The sequence below is a fragment of the Festucalex cinctus genome, chromosome 9 (genome assembly GCF_051991245.1).
Source record: "Festucalex cinctus isolate MCC-2025b chromosome 9, RoL_Fcin_1.0, whole genome shotgun sequence".
Classification (NCBI taxonomy): Eukaryota; Metazoa; Chordata; class Actinopteri; order Syngnathiformes; family Syngnathidae; genus Festucalex; species Festucalex cinctus.
Genome location: NC_135419.1, coordinates 8,074,081 through 8,099,641, shown reverse-complemented (window position 1 = coordinate 8,099,641; position 25,561 = coordinate 8,074,081). Strand labels below are relative to the sequence as shown.

Below are 25,561 nucleotides of genomic sequence, written 5' to 3'. Positions count from 1 at the left end.
GTTATACTTGGACATTTTCGTAAAACGTGAAAAAAAAAAAAAATCAATGCCACCTTGATTCAACCTTTGTAGATTACCATGACCTGGGTTACTGAGAATTTTATAGAGACATAAAGGAAGAAACTGCGTTTTTTTTTTGTTTTTGTTTTATCTTTTAGTTGATACTGTGACAGTAAGTAAGGGCCTACAGTTATGCAATTATGCTAATTCCCAATTCGTGTTGTCCTCTTAACGCCCGAAAAGTAAAGGTTAGCAGAGGATGGTTTCGATCCATCGACCTCTGGGTTATGGGCCCAGCACGCTTCCGCTGCGTCACTCTGCTGTACATTAAGCATGTGAAATTTGAGTCCTATAATGACTGAATAGAATATATAGCAGTTTTTTTTTTTTGTTGTTTTTTTTTGTGTCAAAATCTTTGTTAAAACGAATTATTTATTATTCTTAAATTACCATAAAAGCGATCAACGCACATTATGCTTTCTTTTCGCCGTGTTTATTCAACAGCAGAGGGCGCTATAGTGCCGTGTAGTATCATGCTGCTGGTGACTCGCCTACCCTAGCGGTGATGTGTTTGAAGCTGTGTATGGCAACAGTGATGCAAAAGAATGCACCGCGTAACGTATCTTTTCTTCAGAACCAGAATTAATCTTTCTCCAGGAACGTATATGTTAAAAATAAGGATTTTTTTTAAAAAAAATGGTAGTTGGAGTAACTAGTATTTTACCAAAAATAAAGAAATTAATGAATAATAATAATTATAATTATAATTATAATTATAATTATAATTATAATAATAATACTTTTTGCATGTAGAAATACCATTCATGGTAACACAATGGGTTGGTCCTAAATTATATTATATATTTTTCCAACTATTAATTCCAATTATTACGATTGTTATGGATTTTTTTTTTTTTTTTGCAACAAAATCACCAGACGCCCATCGCATAGCCTACTAAATCCATGTAAACATGATCAAAAAGGATACACTTAGGCTACAATCTGGCAGAAAAGGGCCCAAAAGGCATCTACTTGTTGGTCCGTGTATTGTTTATGGGATGTTTACGAGGGGGCGCCTGAGTCCACTGCGTCACATGGGCACCAAATCTTCTCACTGCGTCCCAGAAACGAGTCGACCCGCCTTACCTCCAGAAGTTTGGAATAAGCTTGAGGACGCCATCTGCTACGTTAAGGTATGTGTACCATTATTTCTCATTTGCCTCAATACACCTGTTTAAAATGGTAACAAGCTCCAACGTCCTTCACGAAGGGGCGCATACAAAGTTTGAGGGAACGCGACTTTGATGAGCTTGTGGTTGCCATGGTGATGGTGGCGCGTCAGTGCAAGCACGGATCCGCGTGTATTGTGTCAACAAGCGTAACATAAAATCAGTGTTAAAGCAAACCTAAGTTACGTTAAACTTCAGGACAGCTGGCTATCCATCATTTTAGTCAGCTAAGTTTCACTGCCGTGAAGAAAGGTAAACGAGTTCATGTATAAAGTTCACCTTAGCTGGTGTTGTTGAATAAATTACTCCCAAAAATGGAATTCTAAGTTATTTTCTTTATTTGGTTGTCCAACATTTAGTTATACTAACTAGTCTATGTGGTATAATAATAAATTAGTCAAACTATGTTATAATATTTGTAAAATTGGAAGTATACTCTTGTCAACAGCAATATTGGTAGTACAGTGATGGATCTCACCTAATATGTACAATAGTCTATATTTGAATTGCAGTAATTCATAATCACTAATTAGTGTACTATGAAAAATCATCCGGTGTGCCACAGGAATTATCCAAGTTTACCCGGTGCCTAAATGGGCTGAGAATAATGTATCTTAGATCATCTATCTATGTCAGCGACATATAGTGGCAGGAAAAACAATTAAGACCGATGTGTTCATTTTTACTGTAGTGTATCTAAAATATGTAAAATAAGTACCACTGTTTTGTTGTGATTTCAGATGTCTTTGCAAACACAAAAAGAGACAACATTGACAAAATTAAACAGCGGACAGTGTTGTATTGCTTCTAAATGGAAAACAAAGAAACCCGTTTCCCAACATGACGGTGACCCGGACCCTCTCCTGGAGCCCCCGTCCACCAGCCAAGGTCAATCTGCTTTCTCAGACGGTGTCTACCTGCTGGCATCCGTCATTTTCCAGAATAGCCACCAAGAGAAGCCTGCGGCCCGCCAGCTGGTGAGGTACGGCGGAGGAAGGGGGCTGCCTTTGCCACAAGTCAAAGACGAGATGCTACGTCCTGCTTATGAACTGGCCTTCAATGCACTGAGATGTAAGTGACGCTTCAAGCTATTCTTCAACAAAAACCTTACTTGAGACTTTGACTTTCGTTTCTCATAGAGACTGCTCAGCTCAAGCCCTCCTCTGTAGAATCATAATATTGCTTTTATACGTGTGTCCGTTTTCTCTGAGTACTCTGGCTTTCCTACCATATATCAAAATATTGATGTTAGGTTCACTGATGTTTTTGAGTTGTTCATTTAGGTCTCAATGGTTGTTTGTCTACATGCACCCACAGACTGACAGGAGAAAAAAAAAAAACCAAGCACTGTACAAGCAATTATATTACAAACCATTTAGGAGAGCGTGAAATGCTGACACATTTTTCACCATTTGCAGTATCAACGCCGTTAATTATCAATTTGACAAGTAGAATTGGATGCACCTTGACGGATGAAGGGCCACAAGGAGTGAGGGGGAATGCTCTAATCACCAGGGGGAATTCCATGGGACACTTCAGATCGATTTGTCTCATGGTGTGTTATCTGCAAGGAGGGTGGGGTCCTGCTGGCCGAAGTCACACTCGTGTGTAATCACCATGGTGATAAGGATGGGAAGGTGAGCCGGCTAGGGGTCTGGAATCGATTAATGTGTTTGTAGTAGATGGAGAGGTCATGCGGGTATCGGGAACACCCTCATAGTCGTGAATGATTTGCCTCCATTTCGCTATCCATCCACTGAAGCAGGACATGCCTGGGGGCCTACAAGTCCCACAGTTAATGCAGATCATGGCCGAGCATCCATCAACGAAGGCCCCGGCGCCATGTGTCACCGACACAGATTAGTGCAACACTGCAGGTCATAGTACTTACACTCGTGGAGGATTGGCCAGGCAATGTTATGATTTCAACTACAGACCGCCAACAAATGATTTAAGAACAGTTTGAATATAATCACCATGTCTTATTCATAAGCTAAATAGATTTGTATGTTGCTAAGTTCTTGTGCTCATGTAACATTTATGGGAATGGAAATAGGCTCATTTGTAAATTGTACCCATTCTTACGATAACACATAGTACACTGTAGTAGTAAGGAGAAGCCACTGTTGAGCAGTTTATAAAAAAAAATGTATACTATGACCTAGATACAGTGAGAGCGCAAGGATTTGATTCATTGTGCATGCTGTGATACACCCAGGAGGATCTTCCCAATGGTTTGTACTGGGATGCTCCTTCCTTGTAAATCAGGTACAAGCCATTAGGGACTACAATTGTCGTGAAAATTGCATCAATCATCAATTCTTTCTTAAATAAAAAGAGACACAGCTCCTCATTGTTTCATTTAAATAACCAATAAGAGACTAGTTTGCCTTCATCTTACATTTGGGTCAATTTTGTGCTTGCAGTTTCGAGACGGCCATTTTGTTTTTCTGGCATGATTGTGCGCTAATGCTCAAGGGATAGTGGCAGATGAATGGCCGGGCACTGTCTTCATCATCATCATCATCATCATCATCATCATCATCATCATCATCATCATCATCATCATCATCATCATCATCATCATCATCATCATCATGCCCATATAGCGTATGTGCTAATGCGCTAATCATCGATCTTTAGAGGGGTTGATCCCCAAAAAATGAGCTGAGTTCAGTTCTTAACTTGAAGAAACGCTTCTGCAGCAAAATAGCAAAATGCCATTGAGCTCGTGTATTGATCTCTGATTAGTTCTCTTATCTGCTCTAAAGAAAAAAGTAGTCCAGTAATCTCTGTATTAGCGGAATCTGTCACTGTGATTGCACGGTCAATAGGTGACAGTCGCTTCATGTTCATGTTGACATTTCCTCAACAGTTTCCCAGACTACAACTGTTAAAAGCAAGAGAGTTCCTAATGTTCTTCTTGACAGTGCCTTACTCACAATTTTACAAAATATTTAACCGAAATGCGATATAACAAAGTGTAGCATTAATGAGAGAGAGAGAGAGAGAGAGAGAGAGAGAGAGAGAGAGAGAGAGAGAGAGAGAGAGAGAGTGAATTTGAAACAGTCCCTTGAACTGTCTGTGTGCATTTGCATAGGTTCCCACAGAAACACGCACCTGTGGGCCTTTAAAGGTTCTTGAGGGTATTTCGCAAGAGTAAAACAGCGAAAGAATGATGATACATACTGAAAATAAGAAACAGAAGTCATGTAGAGGTCAGAGGGTGCCTTGAAACAGGCGGAAGACCTGCACCAGAACAAGTAACAAAAAATAAACACCCCATTTTTTGAAACAGTGACAAAGGATTAATTTTATGAACGTGAGAATGGTTATACGTTTTTCTCAAGATGTGTAACTCATCATTTGATATAGACAATTATTGTGAGGTGAAAATGGACTCAACATACTGTGCATTGAAAATAAACTGTATGAAGCGGTCAATCACTGATCTCATTCATGTATGCAGTTGACCTTGTCTTTGGCCCACTTCTTTCCTCACCAAGCTACATTTTGTTCCTTCTTTCCACCCCTCTGAGTATTTCTGCCCAAAACTGTCACATGACTGCGGCTGCCGTATTGCGACTGGAGACGCTCTTTAGACCACTTTGTGTCGGGCTGGATTTAGAGCATGAAGAGAAAATACTTTCTTTTTTTTTTTTTCTTTTTTTTTTGTGTGTGCGCGTGTCCTTGACCACGACTACTAGTGCCACATAGTATGCCCCAGCAAACATTCAGTATTGCAGACTGAGTTGCACTTTAGAGGTGGTGATAATGATGGGTAATTTATTGCATGTGCCTTTTTTTTTTTGGGTTGCTCCTCTGCTTGATTGATGCGCAGTCAGGTGTCACGACGTGGAAACTGGCCAGACTTAAAGGTTTTGTTTGACCACATCAGTCACAAGTTTGTGGTCTATGCGAACTTCTACAGTCAGCGCCTGATTTGTAAATGTTGTAAATGATTAATAGATGAATATTTGTTATATTTTCCTCAACGTGCTGTGTGTCTGTACGGCATGTGGCTTCCAACCCCCCCAAGCATGACGACTCCCAATCGGATCACTGTGCATTTATTGGTTTTATCCTACGGGCTTATCTGTGCAATAATGCTTACTACTGTAAATTGTAATGTCTCCCCAATGGTGACTTCCATTAGGGGTTGGGGGTGTTTTTATTTGCTGGCAATATATATTTTATATTTAATACAGAGCAGTGATTTAGTTATCATATAAACTTGCCCCGTAGAGCTGTTTTAGGAGAATCGTATTTCCTCAAATGGTAGCCAATGGTTCTCAAAGTGTTGAGGATGTGACTTGGTTCTGGAACTTGAATGAGCAAAAACTGTTTTTGTTCGCAAACAAAGGTCTCTAAATGAATTCTGTTTGTAAATCTTGATTTCACTGTACAGTATTTAAGAGGAGAGTTAAATGGAGAGTTTACAGTGTTAAAATTGCTAGCAAGATTTGAATGTGGCTTAACTTTGTTAATCTTTCCCCACATCTAATTATAAAATTGGTAAGATGTCACAGAGATCGCATATTCAGCTTCAACAAAATAGCAGCACAAGCAATACTAAGCAAGAATTAGCACTGTAAACAAACCGACGTTAGCGATAGCGACTATGGTGGTAGCCGACTTATTCGTAAGGTGTTATAACAGCAAATGTTTTTGAGTTAAAATTTTATTTTTGGTAACGTACAATTAAGCGCAAATCAAAAATAAGTGATAAACTGCAATATTTGTCAGCGTGAAGCTGCGACGACTGTGCTGCTTGACAAAAGTGTGTTTTTTTTTCTGAGGGGGCGGGGCGGGTTGTCAACACCCTTTAAGTGCAGTGTTCATGTTCAAACTGTGAATTATGTTAAAAGACTAAAAGTGGGTACAAAAATATCCATCCATCCATTTTCTTACCACTTACTCCATGCCAGGGTCGCGGGGGTGCTGTAGCCTATCCCAGCCAGCTTCAGGCAGTAGGCTGGGTACAAAAAAGGACAATGACCGTTAATCTAAAGATAAAAAAAATATATATATATATATGTCAAAGCTGATGAAGAGCAGGTTTGCTGATTAAACGCTGATATCTTATGTCATGAATGTTTTTTTTAAGTAATTTGTTTAATTTTGCCACCGGGGCGTGTGATTTTTCAAAGTCACCCACAAAAAAACAATAAATGGAAGTAAATGAGGCAGATGAAGAATCAGATGAAGTCTAATTAAGATCCAAATAAGTGTTTAATTACAGGAAATGAACCCTGGTCTAATTGAATTGTGTTTTCTAATTAAATTAGGAGCATTTAGAGGATTTGTCTCCTGGAGCCTGCATTGCTCTTATTCTTTTGACGCTCGTTTCTCCTTCATATGTGCCATTCATCTGTTGTTTATATTAATTAAACATTCCACAAGCTGATAATGTGACTTTTGTGTCTATCACAGTCTTTAAAGGAAACAGCCAACAACAAGATTTATTGAGCAATACATGCAATACATACAATACGTTAACATGATGTATTTGTTTTTGCGCAGATCAAGAATTGTTCGAGGACGTCATAAGTGACGGTGGCTCTTTCATCTCCCACCAAATAGTAAGTGAATGCTTCCAGTGACAACTTTGGAACACACACACAATCCTAACCTTTATTTCTCTATGAAAAATCAATCCATTCAGTTTTCTAGTTTGGCCTATTTCCCCCTTGCGTGTAGCATTCTTAATTTCACAGTCTCACTCCCGAGCTCACAAGCGAGGCTTTCCACAGCTCTCTCCAATATTCATGTCCTGCTGTTCACGCTGCACACGCTCTTTGTTCCGATCTCCAGCCTCTAATCACCAACAGTGATATTGATGTATTGCAATCACGCGCCCGCTCATATCTTATCCACCTACAAAGCACTGAGTGTCTTTTATGTGCTCTGTCACTCCTGAATGACAGTCTGCTCTTTGGAGTAATTGGTCTCAAATGACTTACGATTTGTAAATTACATGCACTGCTCCAAGGCAATGTCATACATGGGTTGAGAGGTCGCTGAGATTTTGGAAAGAAGAGCTTCAGGACACAATGGATGGATTTACATAACGTGCATGCAAAAGTCTCGAATGTCATGACAAACCAAACCAGAACTGAGCTGTATATTAGATACATTAGATATGTATGTCTATTGTTTCCAATCTGCATGTAAAGTGAAGCACCGTCTATTGAGCTTAGGGACAGCTAGTAGCTACACTATTAATATTAATGTCATGATGAAATAAAAATTCTCTCATATGATGTAGAATTTTGGCATGTTTCTACTGTGAGTCTTCACCATATCTGTCGAAAATTGAAGTGTGGAACTTTAGAGAGATTTCAGTGTTTTTAAAGTCCCAGCACACACATGAACATCCCGCCCATCACTACTGTGTGCTGTCGTTTCAACAAAGACATATACCCGGGAGGAGATTGTCATGAAGTTACTTTTTACACTACTCGTAAAAGATGCCAGGAGAAGATGAAGGCTTCTTCTTGTTCTGAGAACTTGGGTAGTAATAAAACACACGCAGATGTGTAGTGAGCCAGAAAAGGGCAACATAGACAAGATGTGTTAGATGATGGAGCTGCCGTGAATTTTGATGATGGTGTATTTCGGAAGCACACATACAACAATACTTTATATGGGTCATTCCAGAATTGGAGGACTGACGGTCCATCCGTGAAATTTCAAGCTGTAAACAATGACCATGCAGGTTACGTTTCAATTTTAGCAGATGCTAAAATAAGCGTTAAATCAGCTTTATTTGATTTGACTTTGTTATGCCTACTTTGTAGTTCTTAAAACATTTTGTTTTATCACACATATTTTGAAATAGTAATTATTCCCTGAAGATTTCTTCCTCAACATACACACTGTGACTAAAACATTTTTAGCTAGCTAGAAGAAACTAATGGTTTAGCAACAACATGACTCAGCATAAATGACATCAAGTTTTACTTGCTGAAAAAGTAAAATACCCCAAATTAGAAAGTCTTCCCAAAAGAGTGTGGTTCTTTATAGCTATAGTTCCATATTTTCTTCCATTTTTCACTTCTTGTGAAGCCCGTATCCCACTGAGGAGCGAACATTTGCAACGTAAGCAAATGTTGATTTTGCGTCAGGATTTGCTCAAGGTCACAACATTTTTTAAACGTTCTCTAAATGTTCTCACAACAGTTTGAATGTTTTTTTTCTTTACACAAGGAAATTGTGAGCATGCCAAGTTTACTTGCGAGAATAAAAAACATTAAACCTCATTTGCAAACCTTGTACAAACCCTTACGGGAGTGCACATTCGCTAGCTTCACCAACACTCGCAAATATTCACCCCTAAGTGGCATCGGATAACATCCAACTGTCTGAATACTTTTGCCCACATTGTGTACTGTGATCCATGAATATCCGATCAGACAAACACTCTCACACGCCTTGTGAATTTTCTCTTCCTGCGTATTGCGGTGCAGATCGTTACTCTGCATCCTTCAAGCAAGACAGTAAAGCTAAGCCACAATGAGACACACTTTAGAAATAGCTCCGAGCTTCTTTTACACTACTGGCGTCTATAAAGTTCAACCTTGATGGAGACGGGAGGCGATGGCAGCAGACTGGCGGGTAAAAAAGTGACGTACATCAGGGTACTACTGGGGTGGGAGTGGAAAGGGAGAATAAAGGCGGTATAGATAGAGTTTGGGTTGTAAAAAAGCCTCTGGCATTCTTGATCACAATGGAGTGAGAAAATTAACCCTAAATCCTGGGGAGAATTGAAAGAGCCTGAAGGACAATGGCGAATCGAGGGACTAAGCAGGAATAGCCCCACACTCGGTGTGAAATGAACCACGTGAAACATTAATCTCATACACTGCTCTATTTTATGTCCTTGAACTTATGTGACGATTTCTTGTGATGGTTTTAATTATGTTACCATATTTAGATTGACATGCAAGTTTGGCTGTAGGCTATAGTGTTATGTTATATTATTTAAATACTGGCATGGCAATTTTGCGAAACTTGCAATTCACCTGCTCAAATATGTATAAATACTTAGCTTACTTACTTTAAAAAAAAAACAAAAAAAAAAAACAGGTCAGACTCTCTTGCTCTAGTACTAAAAATAGCACTTGTTATAATTGTAAATCTAAAAAATAATTAATCAACATAAGTGACAGGAACCGCCTATCTTGCTTTTGGGCTGTTGCTGAGGTGACTTAGCCACTTTCACATTAGTTGGATACTGTTGTCCAGCAACATCATGACTGGGAATTTTCCCACAGCCAAAGATTTAAACTTGCTAAAGGACAAGTGGTACTTGATTTACGGAAAAAGTATTTTATAGATGTTTTATTACTAGTTGCTTTGGATAAATGCATTGGCAAGGCGATGTCATTTTATTTACGATAGATTACTTCAGTCGACTGAAGGACTATAGGCGATGTGCGCAAGCAACGAATACATTAAAGTTGGTATGGATATGGAAAAGTAAGGCATTGCAGGTGTCACTCCCAACTTGAAATATACAAATCTACAGTCGAATTAGAATGCATAGATCTAGATTTTGGAGCTATAATTACAGTGGGGACCATCTTGCCACTTGTGCTCCCATTTCTTGGGAAATGCATATACATATTTCACTGTTACGATGCCAAGTTTGGTGCTTTGAGCTCCCAGCATATACAAACATGATATTGTGCCCCTTAATGGTTCCAGAAGTCTCCAGACATCCTCATGCTTTATTCATTCCCTCCCCTCAGCAAATAACAGCATGTGTTGCTTTTCTCCTCCAGCCCGATGATCAGATGAGCCTTTTTGCCGTCATGCTCTACGACTTCCAGGACAGGAAGTTCTTCCCGCAGGACCGCACGAGGGATGAATCCATACAGGAAGTCAGAGATGTGGAGAACTATCTCATCAGGTAGGGAATGAAGAAGGTGAGCTGGAGACGATCCCGGGATACAGCCGGAACAGATCGACAGCCGATCGCAAGGCAAATATGAATCATAGAGTACTATAAAAGGTCATCTATGGCTCCATCGATTCAACTTTTTATATTTCATATTTCACACTATATTACATAGGTCGTGCCGCGCCTTACAGGAGGCTGAAATATTTGGCCACCATCTTATGTTGTGAAAGTAGTAATTGGTGGTAGGGTTGCAAAATGTTGTCTCTCTGAGGCACCGTAGTGTGCGTGCTTCAAAATGTATGCACTTGTATTGTATTAGTTCACCACTAGATGGCAATAAATTCTACACACTGTCACTTTAAGCACCGAAGTTATTTACTTACATATAAATAATAATAATAATAATAATATAATAATAATAATTATATTATTATTATTATTATTATTATTATTATTATTATTATTATTACATTTTTATTTTATTATAAGAAATGTAATATATAGTATAATATATATATATATATATATATATATATATATATATATATATATATATATATATATATATAATTACATTTGCTTTATATGTAATGTATATATTTTAAATTTATTTTAAAATATTATTATTAAATAATTACTTACTAAAAAAAATACTATCACCATTTTATTAAAATAAATGTTTTTTTGTCCCCTAAATGACAGCTTTTGTGATTTGAAAAGTGCATACTACTACATCATGATGTTGATTTGAATTTGATTAATCATTCAGTCCAAGTAAAGATGAACAATTAAAAATAAAAAAAACTCTCTAACTGTGTACTGTACTACATGTTGTTTTCAGGTCTAAAACAAAGCTGGAAGCCTCACTGGCCCGATATAGAATCAAACGTGACCTTTCATCCATTGACTGCATCCTGCCTGAGAGTGTGAAGGTGAAGCAGGAGAGATCCAACAGGCTTCCTCTTTATGCATGGGTCAACACACTGAGGAGCAGGTCAGCGGCACGTGCACACGCACACATATACTGAACCTTTACACACTTATGCACTCCCGCTGAGGAGTTGAATAGTTGCGCACTATAGTAACTCTCCTTTTGCCACTGCATGCAGACTTTAGAGATTCCTTGTATTTTATAGCCCAGGTGTCCAGCTGACACCCAATTAAACTGCGTGTAGGCGAGTGTATGTGGCTGCCTTACAATATACAAAGGTGTCTTCTGGACAGGGTTGATGCACTCAGGTGTAAATCGCCCCACTGAGGACAGATTCAATCAGCAGCTACCCTCAGCCAGCTCTGAGATCGGAAAGGTCACACCTGGGATGCGTGCCAATACGTGTGCGTCTCTTAATATTTTTGACAGCACATAAGACAGATATAAAGTCCTTTTAAAAGGCCACACAGCATTTCTATTGTCTTATATATCACTCTGGAATTAGAGGGCAATTTAGGCAGCAACATTTTTGAAAAGTGGCGACTGTGGACTCATCTCGAATGACTTCACAACAAGCAACAGTTTGGCAAATAAGAACATTTCTAAAAAAAAAAAAAAAGAGGCTTCAAGATGTAGATCCCAGGTATAACATTATATTTATTTATTTATTTATTTATTTATTAGTTTTCCATGTGGGAGGCAGCTGGAACATATTACGCTTTTGTGCAAGGTTATTTTAGTTAACTAAAACCAAAGAAAAAACAAAAAAAAAACAAAAAAACACTTTTGTTAATAAAATAAAATAAAAACGACAATGCTTTTTAAAAATAGAAAAATAACTGAAACTACATTTTATGTTTACAAGACTAAATATAATTACAGCAAAAATAACCTTCGTTTTAGTCTTTGGCAATTAATTTAATGCATGAGCCTTTCGGGAGGATTTTAAATATTATATTTATTCTGATATTAACCGGAATAAAGAAAGTGAAAGTGTTGAAAGTGTGTCACACAGAAGTGATGTCATCTTGCAACAGCCAATAGAAAAGCACCTTCTGATGACAACCCTCCCATGGTGTTTTTTTTTTTTTTTTTTTTTTTTTAAATATTGTGCACAAGTAATACACATAAAATTTTTTTAAAAAAAACTAATACTAAAACTAAGAATTTATTAAATAATTAATAACTACTCAGAACTACCCTGAAAACTAATTAAAACTAACTTAATTTAAAGAGCAAAACTCAAACTGTAATCAAAACTAACTAAAATTAAAAATTCCAAAAATATAATAACCCTGCTTTTGTGATAACGACCCATAAAGTATCTTCTCTCCTCCACCGACCATCTTTTCCTCACCCCCTATCCATACTACTTCGCTTGCAGTCTGGATGAGATCCAAAATGTGCTGACGAGTGCGGGCCTCTCCCAGGTGAATTTGGTCAGGCAGTTGGAAGGGCAGACCTTCTGCCAGGATCCCGACTGTGAGGATGTGCTGGTATTCCCCGCTCAAATGAAAGCGAGGCTGGATTCCACCAAGCTGCTTCACAACCGCAAACTCATCATGCAGGTTCAATGCGCACACACGCACACACACACGAGGATCTTTGCAGCCTGGCATCAGTGTCCCCTGATATTTATAGCTTATGTCTCAAACTGATTACAAAGCGGCATGCAATCCCTCATGCCAACCAAGATGAGTTTGCCCGGAAACTACTGTAATATTTCACATCACTTCCTCACATCATATCATGCTTCAATTTGAGCCATAACAAATCTCCTGTCACATTCGGGTGCTTCACTACAATACAGTTGTTTCATTCCCAACATTTACCAATTTCTCAATTGCAAAAACAAAACAAAAACTATTAATCACATGTCCTTGTCTCCATCATGTTTTTGTCCTGCCTGTCTTTCTTTTGAAATGTCAGAGATCATCGAACTATTATTTTCTATCAAAATATATGATCTTGACTGTAACTGGGCCATTCCAGAAAAATGAAATATTCTCCCACCATTCATTTAAATTTCAAATAATCCATGCACATGCACTTCTGTAAATTATAGTTGTCCTGCGATAAAATGTTACTGTTACTGTAATTGAAGTGATTCATCAATATGATTAAATGCAAAATAAACACCCTAAAATGGCTTAGTTTATACCACCTCTTGTCCATTTTTTTTTAACGTCGTCCTTGTAATTGTTAAAACAATTTTGTTTGATCACAGACAAGTTTGAAATTGAAATAATTATACTCTGAAGTTGTTGTTGTTGTTTTTTTAAATCTAGCTAGGGAGACAGAAAAAAAGTGAGCTACGTGACTCAGCGGAAATGACATCATCAAGTTAATTTGGTATCCAAGGGACAGATATTTTCAAGCTGTGATGGAGGTGTTTCACCCATACTAAATCAACCCAAAGTATTTCATTATTATTTAGCTTGTTCTTGACCAGTTAGCATAATAGCTATGATATGCTAGCTAGCATGTACTATTGAGCATAAATGCTAACATTAACGCAGCAAAATAGTGGTACATATGACAAAATTTATATAAAAAAGGGTAGTGTTGAGTTTGAGCTGAAAGAATCAAATTCAAAGATGTTTTCTTACTATGAAAACAAATATAAAAATAAAATTTAGCTTTTTCAAAAATGTTGTTGCCCATCTCTGGAATGACACTCTGTCTCTCTTTCTCTGTTTCTATTACACAGTTTTCCTGTTTATTTATTGTATCTTTGCTCATGTCTCACTGGTTCTGTATTTGTTTGCAGGATAAGTCTTGCAGCTTGGCCCCGAACGTGGCCATCTCCCTGCTACCACACGACGGGGACGTCCTCATAGTGGGCAGTTTCTCTGGCTACACTGTCTCCCACGTGGCCTCACTCATTCAGGAGAAACACAAAGCCAATGACAACAAGTCCAGAGTCCTTGCTTGTGTCAGTGGTCTTACAGACGCTCAGAGGGAAGCGATGCAGCAAGTCATCGCCCACATGGGCTGCAAGAGTAGGCATTACCATGGATGGATGTCTTGCCATGTCTTGTAGTTGGTGGCTAGCTCTTAATTTATCTTTATCAACGTGTATGCAATTTCTGACTAAGAACATATTGGCTTCTTGATTAGCTGACTTCCTTAACATCATTTTGTTATTACATTAAATCATATCTCTTGATTCAAACTCAGCTTGCAGATTCAAAGAATGTATGTCGTTCACATGAAATTCTGTCTGATGGTCGTACAAGTTTAAAACTTTAAAACATCAAACCTGAAAAATTGAAAATCAGAATTGAAATGAATTAAGTCTTGTTATAGATTATATTGCATGACTCCTTCTTGTGATTGTCTCCAAATTAAAGTAATCTTGTCCCTTTACTTTTTTTTTTTTTTTAGATGTGAAGCTGATAAACGAGGTGTTTCAGTCTCTCGTCAGTGGCGACAAACGTTTTGCAAAAGTGCGTGTTATCCTGTTGACTCCCAACTGCTCCTTGTCTGCAGTCAGTAATCCGCTTGAATTCATGCTACAAGAAAACCGAGGTACTTTAGCGTGTGCGTGTGTGTTTTCCTCATAAACCACATCACACTGAACCCAAAAAGTCATTTTCCGTGTTTGTTACATTCAGACGCCGGCTTGCTGCAGGACTTGTCCCAGGGTTCTGTGGCCCAGAGCAAGCTGGAAGCCCTGATAGCACAGCAGAGGGAAGATATTGATCATGCATTAAAGTGTGAGTGTCGTAACCGGCTTGTTATCATGCTGAGACACACACGCTGACACAAAAGCACCACATGCATGAGCTCTGTGTGGAGCCTCGCTCACCTCTCTGACTGAGTGCCTAATTATCTAATCTCATACTAATAGAGCAAGCATATGCTGTCCCTGGGAGATTGTCTGTCCTTAATTAGATATGCAAATGTTGGTCAGCATCCATGTTTCATTGCATACATTGCAAAATCTAAGAGTTGTATCAAAAAATGCTGCTCTGTGACACCGTAAGGGAGGTGTTGATTGAACAGCATTTTTATTGTTTTGGTTGTCGGGCATTTATACTCTCAGAAAGTTCATTCAGTTTGCACACAGTAAAGGAAATCAAAGTGGACTTAAGGGAAGATTTAAATCTAAGTTGAAGTTTTTACATAGTACATCCCGAACCATGAAATATATGAAAATTTATAAGAATAAGAATATTTATTGGTCCGTTTGAAGAAACAAACTTTTTTTTTTTTTTGAAAATCAACTTCCACATATGACTTTTGATTTGTGTCATATTTGATACATCCGGTCACAATGCTTTAAATTGGTACATTTATAACTCTCAAAAATATAATAGTAAACAGACATATGAAACATTTTATCGTATTTCCAAAAATCAGAAAGAACATTCCCCACTATTAATAAGAATAGGTGTATCTCCTTTCTCAATCGGGGCGATCCTGCAAGGTCAACTGTGTGATACTGCCCTCTAATGGATTATCCATGTAATGCATGTGTCAGATCATATACGTTAGGGTTTTAATGGGACAAATATACGTTTGGCTTTATAGTGTTAAGTGGAACAGTTTTAGCCACAATCTCCCCCAAAAACAGGAAAACTGAAATGTTAAAAAATGATTAAAAAAAAAAAAAAAAAAGACTAGACTAGCACAGATAGTAGAAGGTATTTGCCCCGTTCTGCCCCATTGTGAGAGGGAACACAGCTAACTCCGGGCCAAACGAAGAGGCTCCCCTCATTAATCTATTTAAAATTTAAAATATGGAAGAAGGACTCGCTCGAAACCATTGGTGCATGCAAAGTATGTTTAGATAAAAGGAATAGAAAGAAGATCTGAAAATGAAGATGTGCCGATTTTCATGTCCCATTCACTTGAATGCATCTGACCCATGCTCATTTGTTACACTCAAATAGTTTATTTTTGTTTGTGTCATTAATAAAGCAGGTGGGCTCTTTTCTTTTGCGGCCATGAAAGCATTCCGCGCGCATCCTGCCGCCATCGATCAGCCCGCCCTAACATTTCTGCTCGTCGAGATACTTTCTAATGGGGCTGTTAATTAATGCTCGGTGTGTATTGAGCGCCTCAGTCCAGTTGAGTCAATGGTCTCATTTCAGTGTGTCATGCTCAAACACCCACTTCTGTGTGCCCTTAATGTTTTTCTAAACACAAATACCAAAATATTTCCATCACACATTTGAGTTTTCGAAGGCCTTTCACGTCAATCGAATGGACTCAGTTTAAGAGAAGGAGTTTAGAACTTACAAGGATGAAGAATACCATGACAAGTTAGGAAAATGTACAAAAATTACAGCGGTACCCTTGAGATAGGAGCGCCTTGACTTATGAGTTTGTTGGCCAGTCATTTTTGTCCTGCGATATGAACTAAAAATCCTCTGTCATTTGCTGAAAAACAATTTGCTTCTTCGTCCTCATAGTCATAAAAACATTACTTTGTCTGCATCTGGTACCATCTTGTTGTCAATGAGCCAAGTTGAAATAAACTGAGGAATTTCATTCAGTTCGTTGCTGCCATCTTGTGGCATCTGTAGGCATTTACAAACGTTTTGGGAGCATATTTGTTGCTTGTAGATGTTCTCTTTTTTTGCGGCAGACTGCTAGCAAGATTTGAATGTAGCCTCACTTTGCTAATGATGAACACATCAGCCACGCCCGTTGATCTCTGATTGGTTGTTGCTCCTCATTCCTTAATCCTAAATGTGTAAACTCTCCCTTTAAAATAAGGTAAACACACATTCCAATGAATAGACTCAACCTTGCATCCACTCATCGGGCTAATTTGCAGAAATAATGCATGTCGTTTTTGTATTGTTATAGTTCCCAAAGTTTTGGCAGTTGTTTACGCAACCTGCTCGTTACGCCCAGAGGAGAACGAGGAGGTGGTGACCAGGGCCATCGAGCAGGCCAACGTGATGCCGCAGCAGGAATGGCGGCTCGGAAAAAACGAGTTGAGGTCAGTCTGAGTTCGCGAGCAGACTCTCTGCATGTGTCGTCGTTTCTCTCCTTCAGAATGTGTTTGCTGTGCTGTCAGCCTGCTGAGGTCTTCGCCTCCCTCCAGGTAGACTTCTGTCAAAATCTCACAACACCTCCAGCATGAACTGAAAGGTGCAACCTCATGCTTTTAAAAGGCAGTGAAAAGGGCGGAATACATCTCTAGTCAGATTCACCTTTTGAAATATGATTACACTATTTATACTGTATATTAGTTTTGCTTGACCTTCTTATTGTTGGCAGTACATAAATGCGGAAATTTTCTTTTTTTTTTGTAGACTGACTCGTCTGTGTTGTCAGCTAACGTTTTGCGGGAAATGCCCAAGGCTGCATTGAATAAAACAAAACTTTTTTTTTTTTGTGATCGATTCAACTGACTTTCTACCCACAGGCAGCATTTTTTGTGGAACTTGAAAACAGCTCAACAGTACTTTTAGACTATAATTTTGGCATGCTAGTAGAACTTTTGGCCTTTAAACTAAATAAAGCACCAGGTGTTAACTATTAGAATCTTATATTGTCAATAGTAGTGCTAGTAATTCTCATCAGGTGCAACATTTTGCATAAACATTGACAAGTAGCCTACAGTAGTTGTTCTACTAGTTGATTTCAATCTCGTGTGAGGCTTTCCATGAAGGGGAAATTAACCCCTCAAAAATTCTTGACAATAACATGTTCTATCCAGCACGACTAGTCTAAATACGGAATTTTAGTTAATGTTGTGTTAGTAGAATATGAATTAAGCAGCAAACCCCAGCAGTTTTTTTATCAATATCAGAAGGCGGCCATTTTGCCCCTTGCTGTCAAGTGAAAATGACGTCACAGTTGCTCAGGTTGCAGGTAACAACCAATCACAGCTCATCATCAGAAAACAGGTGGGCTGTGATTGGTCGTTGCCTGAGCCCAGAGCAACTGTGATGTCATCTTCACTCGACAGCAAGTGGCAAAATGGCCAACCCCTGAGATGGATTAAAAACAGCTGGATTTTGCTGCATTACTCATATTGCACAAATGTAATATTAATCAGAATGTCATGTTTAGACTAGTGAGGTCACATATGACATATTATTGTCAAGAAATGTTTAAGGTTGATTTCCTCTTTAAAAATATTTGAGTATTAGCCTTGATATCCAGCTTAAGATCCATGTAATAGTACACATGATGTCAGGCAATTCAGTGCACTAGTAGAATGACTGTCTTACTGGTATTGTTTTTTTCCCACTACTGTTGAAGCAATATTTTGGATTTAAAAGGATTTTACCAATCTGTGCCATGTTTTGTCTCATATAGTGTTACTCATGATGCAGATGTACAGTAGTTTACTAGTTAGGTTTAACACATTCACTGCCAGCCCAGCAAAAATGTATCATTTGACGTCTTTATCCGTCAATGGCAGTGAATGAGTTAATTGCATTTGAGTAAGTGTAGTTTTATTGTGGAATAAAACTTCTACTTTTAACTTCTAACTCCTCCTCTTTTGTATTTTCTTCATCAAGACAAAACCAAGCCCTGTATAATTCCCCTGACCATGCAGGAGGTCGTGAAAGACAAATAAGAAACGACTCCTTCTTCAGGTTGGTGCCATCGGAGTTGAGTAATGGTTGCTTCCTGGCTGTTCTCATCAGAGAAGTGAAAGTAAAGGTAAACGTCTTGTTTCACATTTTAACTGAGTCAAAAAACTAACTCAAGGCACCGCTGTATTTTTATTTTTTTTTAAATGAGAGTGTTCAATCGGGAGATTGACAGAGTCTGTCTGTGTTACCACCATGCACTTGATGGCCTTTTGAGGGGTCATGCAGGAATGTTGAAACCTTAACAGTCCAAGTCAGTCATATGTATATATGATATTATGAATGTGTTGTGGTGTGGGAATTAATTGCCCAGGTTCAATCAGAGAGGAAGAGTGAGATGTGTGAAGGTGGATGATTTCTGCTTTAGAGGGGAGGAAAAAAAATGAATCAAAGACTGTAGGAGGGCATTGTCCCGGCGGCTTTATGCAACACAATCACGTACTGCATGTGGGGACGGGAGGAGGTAATGAGAGACGTTGGAGTGAGGGAGGCTGAAGCATGTCTTTGAGTTGATAGTTTGAGACATTAACGAGGGATGTTGTAAAAAAAAAAAAAAAAGAATGCTGGGATCCACAATGAGTATCCGAGAGTCTGATGAGGCTTTTATTTGATCAACACCGGTAATTGAGAGTTTATTGATACTCTCATTGCCTCATAAAGCTGCTCTCAACCATTCTGTTTAAGACAAAATCCATTTCTGCATATATACGTTTGTATCCTGATTTGACTCAGACTGCGCATTGGGCAGCAATTGAAATCCTTTTGTTTTGAGCCTTGTATCCGAACACATTTCAACAGCTCTGACATCTATATGACTTAGGAAATAGCCGGCTAACAAGACCAAAATAAAACAACATAGACTATTATTTGTTTCTTATACAAAATAAAAAGGAGTAGATATTGAACAGCCACTCCCAGTTGACGCTGACGAGAGGACAATTACATTTGTATTTTTCAACTTTCTTGGGTGGGGGCATCAAGAATAAAGTTTTTTGCATTTAGCCCACAAGTACGTAATTGCAAACATGCTCGAACGTACTTACAAATGTGTTCAAATGTACTGTACGTTCAAATGTATTTGTAAATACTTTTGAATGTAGCATTTTTCCCATAATGCCGTGTGGGATTGCCTTGCACACCCATTATTTTTTTTTTTTTTAGCAGTTAGCCTACATTATACAATAAAAAAATAATTACAGTAAGTAAACATTGTTCATTCATCATTTTTATGATTTATTGTGTCTGCAGTGCATGAGTTCCGTTCTGCATTTCCCCCTGCATAATTCCATTTATGTATTTATTTAGTTAATTTCAATACCCACTGGCATTATTGGGGGGGGGGGATGTTAAGTTTTTCGCACTTAGCCTACTACAAGTACATTCAAATGTATTTAAATATGTGTACACATACTTGTTTACACGTATTTACAAATAAAGGTATTTTCCAGTCAAAAATGTTTACTCCCAATTGGCAGTTCCACAGCATGAATGAAACATTTCAAGGCACCACTGTAAGGGGGTGTAGCAGTGATTGGTGAAGGTGCACCATCAGGCCTCATCAAACCTGTGATCCTCCTCTTCCTAATCCGCAACATTACACACATTTATGACTTACTCCTTCTCATTAGCAAACGTACTTCCGATTCAAGAGCCTCCCCCGTAAGCCGCTTTACCCCCACCGGTTGCGATGGCGCTCCGTCGCACCGTAGCGCAATCCCCTCTCGGACCGTCCATCATGTTTTATTCCTCCATGGGTAGGAATGAAAAGATAATCAAACTGTTGTGGTGGTGCCTCAAACAGCGACCCCCCCCCCCCCCCCACACACACACATGCGCACACACCTGCAATAAACTCGACTAATCAAAAGTTATTGTGGCCCTGTGAAAGTGCTGTAAAAATAGCAATTATCTAAGTGTTTGACTGCTGTCTGGCTTACGTGGGCTGTCATGGATGTGGCCATTTAAGTTCTTTATGTTCCTTCCATGCAGAACAATAAAGACAGGGAGATTTTCTTGGGAATGTGGCGCAAATCTCAACCCAAATTTGTTGTTTTCTTCATAATTCGGAGTGTAACATTTTACTTGGGGTGAGCTCAGGCCATGTTGGAGGAAGTGAGCGATTTACCGAGGTTGGTGGGTGGAGATGGAGGGGGAAGAAAAATTTATGTGGGGGCGAGGAGGGGGAAGAAAGTAAGACGAGGCAGCGTGTCTGTTGAATTATTCAATGTCCCCTGTCTGAATGAGTTAGCATCAATGAAGTTCAGGGCACCAAACACGGTAGTACCTCTAAACCCGCTTTACCTGTGCGTCCTCGGCTGCTTCTTCACACGTGTCCATATATTGCACAGTACAAACAAACATACACGTTCACCCGCCATTTCCGACATCTTGCACAAACACCGTTCGTTACATGTTTGCATGTCAGCTCAAGCACTTAAAAACAAAAAAAGCAGCAAGTCTCTGTGGTGCGCCGTGGTGAATTATTCAAGTGTTGATGGAAGCGGTGTGGGCTGCTGATGAGACTGCAGGTGACCCTGCAGCCGGCAGCAAGGACGTGGCGGCACCTCCCACGGCTGTCACTTTGCGGAGGGGCTCTTTGGAAAGAAAGGGTGTTTAGTGTGACATTTACATACTGTGGCTGTCACTATGGATTTGGCAATTCTTCAGGTTTCGTTAACTCTAAATGCTAATTGAAACAGTTTCAAGCTATCGTCAAACTAAGCTGTACAGAAGCCTGACTGGACACAATATGGAATGAGATGCAATGGGAAAACTAGCGTTTAGACGAGGTGTCGGCAACCTGCGGCTCTGGAACCACATGTGGCTCCCTGTGGATCTCTTAATTTAAAAAATAAATAAATAAATAAATTAAAAAAAAAGGAGAAATTAATATTGTTTATTTTTAATATATATTTTTTTAAGATACAAAATTATTTAAATTAATTAATGATTAAATAAAAAATGAATAATTAAATATTCAAAAAATATCAGAAAAAGAGAGGCATGTGGTGGATGTTAAAGTAAAAAACAAAAAACAAAAAAAAAACTAAAATGTCCAAAAAGTGACCATAAAATCTCCAAAAAGGAAGAGGAGAAGCAGAAATGAACTGAATAATAAAAAGGTAGAAGTGAAAATGTTGAGAAAGTAACCATGTAATGTCCAATAAACAAAAGAAGATATACCCAAAATATCGTGTCCACAAAATTGCTAAAAATGTAAGAAAATTGATGGGAAAAAAGGCAGAAAAATGTCAAATGATAGCCATAAAATGTCCAAAAAAGGAAGAAGAGAGGCAAAAAAAAAAAATTAAATTACCATACACCAATAAAATTGCCAAAAATGTCAGAAATTTGACAGAAGTATGAAAAATGACAACAACAAAAACCCTAATGTCTTCATTTCCTATCTAAGATCTTGGAATGCTGAAAAGCGAGAACTGACAGGACTTTCCATCCTGTCTCCTGTTGGTTTTTGTTTTTCATGTTTTTTGGAGGGATTCCTTTATCAGTTTTGTGGCTCTGTACTTGTGCAAGTGCAATAACAATAAAAACCCATTCACTCATTCATTCATTCATTCATTCATTCTGGATGGCCATAAAGCTTCTCAAAGTGGCTCTCAACTCTAGTTCGGATGTAAAAACTTGCCAGGCAGAAATTTTGCAAAATTGCTCCAATGTCAATTGGAAAGTCATCAGCAGGGGAATAATATGCTTACAAAAAAAGGTCAAGCCATCAAATGCTGATGGCCTCACGTCTGTCTGAATGACACCAAGTTTCAAGTCACTGTATGGTTTTAAGTGCAAGTTTAAAAAAACAATTCTATACTTTTCCCCCACCACAAAGTACTGAAAAGAGACATAAGATTAGATAAGGTTATATTGATGATTTCAAAAGGGGTCAAAGCACACAGGAGACAATTTAAAAAAATATATGAATAATTAAAGACTGTAGAATAAACATGTATAGGGAGAAACTATGATATAAGATAGCATGCAATTTATTTATTTTTAATACATTTTTTCCATGAATTCAAAGTAGTGGTGTCTTACTCTTAATGTCTGTGAAATGATTTTGCCAAAATACCCCAAGGATCAAGAGTTATTTACATATTTATGCAGCATTTTTCTTATCATGCCGATATCAAGCCATTCAGAGGTCTCACTCCCAACTAAAAAAAAAAAGTATATTTGCCATTTTTTCTCTTGACCAACTTTCCAAGTTTATTTTAGCTTCCATCCATCCAGTAGCAGTCCAGTTTGACGCAATCGAGTCGTCTCATGTCACGTTTAACACAGCTCTTATTGTATTAGATCAATTGCGCAGGTATTCCTTCATTAGTGATTCTTCGACATGGATGCTGTTTTTAGCAAGATGCTCAAGATGGATATAATTTGTACAACCAGTCTGACTGATTCTGTTTGTTTACATGTACGAAACATTTTCCACATTGTGTTCCTTTTAATAGTCTTCCCAGCCCGAGCATGTGGCAGAAGAAGCATTGGAGGCCGTGCAGGCCAAAGTGTTGGCCAACCGTAAACCGGAGCGTGTCAGGTCCAACCGGCCAATCAGAAGGAAGCAACGTGGAAAAACCGTCAGGCCAACCAAAGTGACCGTCTCTAAGCTACCCGAGCATCAAGTTTGTGAAAAAAAGAAACAGTTACCACAGGGTAAGATTTGTGATTGTTAACTTATTTATTTATTTAATTTTTATTTTTTTGAGGGAACAACTAATGAGAAAAGAATGAACTGTAAAATGTTTGTTAATTAGTAGTTCAGAATTTAGATGTTCAGTACTCCACTTATTCCTTCTTATTCTTTGAAATAGTAGAAATAATAGTAAATATTAACAATTGAGATTGTGGTTGCACAAGTGTGCACACCTTCATAAATATGTACAGAATTAACCAATCACATTGTACCATTTTCAAGTGCCTCTGGTTGACACCCAATAAATTCCTTAATTAAGCTTTTTCTGACATTTTTTTTTTTTACCTTGACACTTTTGGAATTATTTATTTTTTTCTTTTGGTTTTCCAGAAACTCCCCCCAAACCGCGCTTACAGGCACCCCAGATTTCCATTTCCGTCTCCCACTGCACCCGAGAAAACGAGAAAGAAACCCCCAAACCAGAAATGAACCTAAAAGTACACATCATCCCCCCCGTTTTGAACTCTGTGACTTCCACAGCCACTCTGCGTCCGGCGCCTGCCCCTATCACCCCGGCGACATCGGCAGTCCGTCCAAGGAGGCTCCATCATTTGGTGCTGAAACCCGCCGTAATCGTCCTGCCTCCTCAGCAACTTCCCCAGCCGCCACATCCTCATCCTCGACTCCACAAGTGGAGGACCCCGGCGCCGATGTTACCCGCCTCTCAACATAAGCTACAGTTTTATATCTGATTTTATATTAACACATTTACTCCCAAAAATTTATAAATACGTTCTATTTTAAATGTTTTAAGTGTGCCAAACACGTATTTATACGTTTTTGGGACAAAAACACGTTTTTGTTTTTTTTATGCTAGAGCATAGCTTTGATGCAAGCTCTAAACTGCAGTGAATGGGTTAAAAAAATGCTAGTAATTACAAAAAGGGCCAACAGGTGGCAGCAGAATATAAGAGATCAACCAGGGCCACGTTGAAAACAAGCTGGTTTCCCCACATCTCTATATAGATTTGTGAATAATGATGAAACTTGGCTATATTCTAATGCTAATTGCTGCAAAATAAACACAGATACACATATACTTTTTTTTTCCTGATGAAAGAAGAGACTCTAATCTTACTTTTGGTAGGTTCCATGTTTTGATAGCAATAGAACACGATATTCTGTGGGCCTTGAAAAATCCAATCAAAATCCAGTAAAACAGCCGGGAGCCAAGGGAAGTGAATGAGTTAAGCTAACCAATGGATGAAATAATGAAGCTTTGTGGTAGTAATTTTTTTTTTAGAGAACACCTTTCTTTCTTTTGAGAATGCCTTTTTATTTTCACAACATATAACATTTACATTGTTGAAATGTGATGACGTAACTTGAAATGATTTACAGCATAATCCCCCTCTCTTGACTGATGTCATGTCAATTCGGACCACAATCACAGTTTGTGAGTGGAGTGCAGGTGCTGACGCGCTGGCCCTTTAAAAGCAGTGACCTCACACTTTTGACTGTCCGCATGGAAAGTGCATTGACTTGCGTGGTATGTTTGACTCAACATGTGCGATGACAGACATGGGAAGCAAGCAGTATATTTCACATCCAGCCAAATGCAGAGGTGCCTTGAGTTACAAAGAGAATTGCACGTGGATTTCATACACCCACAAACGGTGACTTAAGTTAGCTTAATGCTAATAAACAATGCAAAACAGCATAGACAGGCTAACGAATAGTATCTATGCAGTTACAACAATTTAGGCAATGGAACACAAATGTAGACGGACAATATATAACAACGCTCAGGCATGTATTCTTTATCATCTGTGAAAGTTACAGTAGTTGTGAAACTCTTCTTCATTTGTGCACGACTCTATTATACTGCCCCAAGTGGCCAATTGAGGCACACCAGAAGCAGACATTTTTTTTAATAATGATGCACAAAATGTTTAATTACATTTTAAGTTATTATTATTATTATTATTATTATTATTATTAATGCATTTATTTTTTATTATTATTCAATGTCCTCTGTCTGAATGAGTTCCTAAACATTTTTACAAAGTGTAATGCTACCAAGTGCTATTCTCCTTATTATTACATTTAAAAAAACAAAAAAAATGTTTTTTGTGTGGAGAAAAAGGATATGACTGTTTTGAGTTACAAGCATGGTCCCAAACTCGTATCTCAAGGCACCACCGTCAATGAAATGATCTGCCCTCTCTTGATCCCATATGAAAATTTTATGCGTAAAGATTCCTGAGGACATTTTGACAGCTA

At 38.4% G+C, this 25,561-nt stretch overlaps 1 protein-coding gene across 3 annotated transcripts; it reads left to right on the top strand.

The window, feature by feature from the left end:
* The first annotated feature begins 853 nt into the window (after positions 1-853).
* LOC144025975 (putative methyltransferase NSUN7) lies at positions 854-25,472 on the top strand. 3 transcript variants are annotated; one of them, XM_077532398.1, is made up of 13 exons: positions 854-1,193; positions 1,970-2,300; positions 6,753-6,811; positions 10,016-10,143; positions 10,976-11,128; positions 12,450-12,633; positions 13,836-14,067; positions 14,453-14,596; positions 14,683-14,784; positions 16,886-17,021; positions 18,556-18,700; positions 23,097-23,298; positions 23,819-25,472. In XM_077532398.1, exons 1-13 carry the CDS (start codon positions 972-974, stop codon positions 24,028-24,030), a joined length of 2,250 nt encoding a protein of 749 aa, XP_077388524.1. In that variant the 5' UTR covers positions 854-971; the 3' UTR covers positions 24,031-25,472. The 3 variants fall into 3 exon arrangements, with proteins under 3 accessions (XP_077388524.1, XP_077388523.1, XP_077388525.1); XM_077532397.1 differs by having other exon boundaries at positions 23,669-25,472; XM_077532399.1 differs by lacking the exon at positions 854-1,193 and adding an exon at positions 1,391-1,481 and having other exon boundaries at positions 23,669-25,472.
* Positions 25,473-25,561: the final 89 nt, after the last annotated feature.